We start from the raw sequence: 6,037 nt of genomic DNA, 5'->3' as shown, positions 1-6,037 counted from the left end.
TGACCCTGGACCGCTGCCTGACGAGCCGTGTCCCGCTACGGAGAGATGGAGCTGCTGTCAGCTGAAGCTAAAAGGCGCCTCTGTATCAAAGGTTCGTCCTGTGACAGCAGAGGAGGCAGCAGGAGGAGACAGCAGGGTAAAGACAGCCGCTGGCTACGATCCACTACAACTGGCTAGCTACTTCCAGGTCAACATTTTCAAAATAAAAGCTTCGCCACTGATGGAACGCCAAAAAAAAAAAAAAGGTGTCAGAGGTGAACTACAGTATGTCAGAAGTGTTTCACACACACACAGAGCATACCAGTGGTGGAATTAGTACTGAGATATTTCACCTTATAAAAGGTACTTGAACAACAATGAATGAAATACTCCATTACAAGTGAAAATAACGAAATATAACGATCAAAGTAAAGTTTCAGAAGAAAAAGTCCTACTGCTAAAAAAAAGGCTGTTGTGATCTATAAATTATTACATGATTAGTTTGGTAATACCACACTTTGTTAGTTTGTTAAAACTGTTCATCCAAGTTATTTTTATTTACAGTTACGTAGTTCCTGGGTTAAAATCTGAGGAGCCTTGGGATGATTAACAGGGCAAGGAAAAGGGAAAACTTTAATACAATTTGATGCACTTTTCTCTAATCTAAACTAGACTTCTAAAACATTTGAGATCATTGGGCTTTATACAGTTTTCTCTTTGGTGGAAATAATAACAGCTCCCAGACATCTGTCATGTGAAGAGGGCTCCCAAGACAACACAAAAAACTTTTTTAATCTGAACATAACTTAAGATGTAGAATAACTTAATGTAGTCTCGCAACAAGCACAATAATTACTGAAAAGAATATAAGGGGTAAAACAGCAACATTTTACTGGTGCAGTTCTACTGTACCTTACATTAAGGGGCGCAGAGTCAGGGGGATGACGGAGTTCAAGCTTTATATATGCTCTGAATATTTGTAAAAAAAAGGGAGTAAAAGAAACAATATTATTATTATATTATTTTTCATATTCAGACAAAAAATCTGATCCGTGCAGGCGGGAAAGGCAACACCACCCTTCCTATGAGTCTGCCCATTGCACGAACATCTGGACCATTTTACAATAATCAAGTCTTCATTGTAAAAATCCATTTGTACCACTCACAGAGACTTAAGGAATAATGTTTTATTGAAATTACAAAACAGAGGAACGACATCATTCTCTGCTACAAATACAACTACTGAGCTAAACGAGAAGATGCACTTGCACTGGAAAACTGCGTCTGTGGATTTAAATGATGTTGCTTATAAAAAGCAACCGCTGCAGCAACAATTCATCACAACATCAGATCCGTAAATGAAACCCAGCTGAAGACGGACACTTGTGGATGATGGTCATAAAAATACATCGTGTCTGCAGGACACTTTTTAAAAACAATAAATTAAAAGAAAATTTTAAAATGAAATAAAACCAGCAGGTAAGGCAGAAGTCTGTGGGATGGCTCAGCAGCTGTTTTCACAGGAGCAATTATTACAACAGTTTATTTCCTTTATTAGAACGATCATCCTAAGAGGAGAAAACTTTCAAAGGCAACCATGAGCTCGAACTGCGTCAGAAAAACTTAAAGAAAAATATATATCACTTTCTAAATGAGTATTATTGCCAGAAACCACCAGTTTAAATGTTGGAGTTGCTTCACGGGGATACATAACATCAAATTTAAGCCATTTTACATTTCACTTCTGATAAAATATGAACACAATTTTAAGTATTATATTCTGATTGGGACTATAAGAGGACGTTTTTGCCTTTCTAAGTGTTGGAAGAAACCATTGTCACCAAAGACGCTGGAGACCCTAAAGAGATGTCACTCCCATCAATTTATTAAAATATGTTGCATATAAATAAATCTGAGGTCTCCAGCAGCCAGAGAGCAGAGAGAAGGCTTTCTCTCATTACAGGAAGTACGGGGTGGTTGTTCTTGGAGGTATGACGCGCTCTGAGTCGGGGACGGCCCGGAACAGTTTGGGCTCTCGTCTGTTGACGTCCTTGAAGACCATGATGGAGGCGATGTTCCCGCAGCGGTAGCAGTAGTTTGGCGCCGACCACACGGTCACCAGCTTCTCATCAAACATGAACTTGTAGCCTTCGTGGACCAGCTGGTGAGCGCGGCAGATGAGCTTCAGGTTGTTGATGTGAACAAACTGAAACAAAATATGAGCGTTACTTTCATAAAACTAATCCTACAGAGTCAAAGGGTGCGAGCTTCAAATGTTCACGCACCTCGTTCGTAACCTTGGAGCCAAACAGCCAGCCTGCACCTCGGGGGCTGATGGCCCAGGTGTCCACATCCTCGGGATCCGACCACACCAGATCACAGAACGCCCCCTTGTGGGGAATCTCCTGGTTGCGTTCGATGGTGCGGATCTGGTCCAGAGTCTTGATGTCAGGTGAGAGACCGCCGTGAACACACAGCACCTGCTCATCTATCAACTGGAATCAGAGATTTAAATGTGTCAAAAACAGGTGAAATATCACATTTAATGTGACGTGAGTTCAGGGATTGGTCAGACTGATTAATGGCAAAATCCCTGAATTTATCCTAAAGTGGCATTAAACATTCTTGAGCACTAGGGGTCAGAAGAACTCAGTACACAGTATTGTCATCTCATACAGCTGATGTTTGACGTATTTCCTCAGCTGGTCATAACTTTGTCTTCGGTTTGGTGCAGGAGACGGAGTGCACAGCTCTTGCATGTATCAGAAAGTGGTTGCCTTGGGTGTGAAACATTCATGTTTATGCATCCTACATCTGAGCAAAGATCCACATACTACAAACATATCCAGCACGCACATGTTATCATGTAACTAATGTGAAAGAAACATGAATGAACTTACAGCTGCCACGGTCAGCATGTCAAACACTTTGGTGCAATACCGCCAGGCATTCGCGTTTCCATATTTTGTTTGGCACTCATCTGAAAAGAAGCAGAACAAACAATGTCGAGGTTTTATCAGCACGTGAAACAGAAAACATCTGCATACATTAAGAGTGACAGTAAAGAACAAGTTCCTACCATAAAAGCCGTACACTTGCGTTATCTGTCTGCTCTCGTGGTTTCCACGTAGAAGTGTGATACGATCCGGCCACTTTGCTTTTAAAGCCAGCAGGTGTGTAAAAGTCTCCAAGCTATAATATCCTCTGTCTACAAAGTCGCCCTACAGGAGGGAAAGAAGACAAAACATTCAATTAAACTTAAATATCAATTCAAAACACAGCTCAGCTGGTGATGTTGATAAGCTGTGTGCGAACAACAAGCAGTTTACAGCTCACTCAGTTAACCTGCAGCAAAGCAAATGTCAGTAAACTGGGGAGACAGCAAGGTCCAGGATCTCCTTCACCTCCGAGCAGAGTATGAGGAAAAACTGCCGTATCACTTGGGAGGAGAGGGACATTTTATATAGCTTAGACATGTACATTGTCTCGGTCTGACGTGTACATTATCATCACACTACAAACTGATGCTGTTGCGTTACGATGTTCACGTCTCTTTTCCTTCCGGGACGTGAGCATGCTTTCTAAAATCACACCTTAGACATAACAACGCTGACATAATGCTGCCCCAGTCATATAAAAAAGCAAAGCCTGCATTTAAAGTTCCTTCTTCACAGTGTTAATGTGGGACCTCCAGATAAAAATGCTTCAGATAAACAAGAAAACTGTCACTTACCATGAAAATGTAGTTTGTGTCTGGGACCTGGCCTCCAGTTCTGAAGAGCTCACAAAGATCATAAAACTAGACGGGAACATTAAAGAGAAATTATTGACTCTTAATTAAAGAAAACATTAAGTACACACATTAATTGTTCACAGTCTTAGCAAACATTTAACACACACATTGTACGTTCTACATGGATTCATCGCTGTGTATACATGATGTAAAACATTCATAAAAATTGAGCCACTGTTGGTAACATGTTTGCTCAGGCTGGCTGACTGGGGCCACTTATCTCTTTCTTTACTCACTCATACTGTGCACGCCGATTATGACAACAAACACTCAGACTAGAGACAGCCAGTAATTTAATACGCACAGTTTTCAATTTAAGAAACAATAAAAAGAAATCATATAAAATCACAATGTATCCGTAATCTCAGTCTCTGGGCTGGAGGGCCATTTTAAAAGGAGAAACTACGTCTCACAGCTGATGGAGGAGTGAATCAGTTAGTCCTACCTGACCATGAATATCTCCACAAACAGTAACTGGAGTCGAGACCGGCTGAACATTTGATTCCTCCAGCAGTAAATCACAAACATAATCACACAGTCTCTGAAAAAGATGAAGATGATAAAACAGTTAGTGGTTGCAGTCGTCCTGTTACAATACAAACAGAGCACAGCAAGCTTACTGGTCAACGCCATGAAATGAAAAGAGAAGAAGAAACAGTAATTATACTGGGTGAAGATAATCTGAGGACAGGGAGGTTTATTTTTATGTTTATATTCATTTGTGTGTCTTTAAGTAACAGAGCAGCGTTCAGGAAAACTGACTAACTTGCTGTTATTATCTTGCATCCATTAAAGAAAAGCTGCAGATCCTCATATTTAAGAAGCTGAAACCCACAAATGTTTGACAATCTTTGCTTAAAAATGGCTGAAATTATTAATAAATAATCAAAATAGTTAAATATTCATTATGATTGACAAATCGATTAAACATTGCAGCTCAAGCTAAGTTACCTCAAGGGCCGCAGGAAATGGTAAATATTGGTAAATATGTTGGTATAATATGGTATATATTTTCATGATTTTGACAGATTTGATGACTGTGTTTGTTATGATTCACAATCAGTAAGAATGATAACAATCATTTATCTTCACTGCAAAAACTATTAATATCATTATGACGTGACGTTGTTGTGTTCTGCACCTACAAACATGTTTTCTTAGAGCTGGAGGACAACATTTGTAGTTCAGGGCGTTTCTGCAGCACTACAGTACTCTATGATAATGCTGTTTGTGATACATGTACCTTTATCAAACTGCAGCTACTGTGATTTGAATATTGCAATTTTTATAATACTTGATTATTTATTCACCCCGAGAAGCATTCAGTGACTGTGCGAGTCTTACAGTGGTTCAGGGGCCAAGTAGGGTCAAAAACAGGAAGCAGGCTCACAACAAAACATGTTGACTAGTGATTTATTTACAGTACTGCTTTCCTTGCTAAGAACAGGCATTGCAGTTATATGACGCCCATAAACATTTGCTATAATAGTGATGGTCTGAGTGAGTATAGCAGATAAAAAGGGCACAGGAATGTTAACCTAAATATCGCTGCTCGTTGAGAGCTTAATAAGATGTTAGCAGAGAAGGATAACTAACAGATTTAGCTCAGAGACTTTTTTGAAACCGATTCTAGTTTAAAGTTTAGTTGATCCTAAACTGATATTTAAAAGCTTAACATCACATAAAAATAAGGATGTATACAGCTGAAGGGGGTAACGGTATTGATACAGACCGCTGGTGAAACTTGCTAACGAAAGGCTAACGTTGCTGTTTACTATTCGTGACATATAGCTGTTAGCTGACTATTAGCATTTAGCATCAAAGCTTCCTCGTTGTCGTTCGTATCCACACTGAGATTTGGATTTGAGTTTTGACTCTTGTTGTTTTTGACATACAAGTACCGGTTGTGTTTACTTAGTATAATAATTACTAACATTAGCTAATAAGTTGTTAGACACGATTGTTGAACAAACTTCGATAAGTCACACCGTTAGCTTCCCCCGACGTTAACAACCCTTAGCCGTAACCTTAGCTTTACTTCAGATACTCACCTTCAGATCATTTTCCGGTAGGTATTTGCAGTGTCTTGCTATTTCAACGTACTTATCGAGATCTAAAGGCGCCATTATCAAAACACTAAAGATAGAGGAAGGTTGCTAAAGTAGTTAGCCAGCTAGCAAGTGCCTGCTTCTTCCTTTTTCTTCTTCACCGCTTCATTTTCTAGTTAGTGAAACTCAACAATCACATCCGGTATGATCCTACAAA

General features: G+C 39.6%; 1 protein-coding gene across 1 annotated transcript; it reads right to left on the bottom strand.

The window, feature by feature from the left end:
* Window positions 1-1,151: 1,151 nt before the first annotated feature.
* On the bottom strand, window positions 1,152-5,984 carry LOC138605057 (serine/threonine-protein phosphatase 6 catalytic subunit-like). The gene is made up of 7 exons (XM_069677133.1): window positions 5,824-5,984; window positions 4,218-4,313; window positions 3,713-3,778; window positions 3,059-3,200; window positions 2,880-2,959; window positions 2,265-2,474; window positions 1,152-2,185 (listed from the first exon to the last, which is right to left on the bottom strand). The coding sequence occupies exons 1-7, from the start codon at window positions 5,896-5,898 to the stop codon at window positions 1,937-1,939; spliced, it is 918 nt and encodes a 305-aa protein (XP_069533234.1). The 5' UTR covers window positions 5,899-5,984; the 3' UTR covers window positions 1,152-1,936.
* Window positions 5,985-6,037: the final 53 nt, after the last annotated feature.

This window comes from Semicossyphus pulcher, unplaced genomic scaffold, assembly GCF_022749685.1.
Source record: "Semicossyphus pulcher isolate SPU_LCO1_2020_fin unplaced genomic scaffold, fSemPul1.0.p SCAF_28, whole genome shotgun sequence".
NCBI classification, from domain to species: Eukaryota; Metazoa; Chordata; class Actinopteri; order Labriformes; family Labridae; genus Semicossyphus; species Semicossyphus pulcher.
The sequence above is the reverse complement of the archived record's forward strand: the minus strand, read 5'-3'. Positions and strand labels throughout refer to the sequence as shown.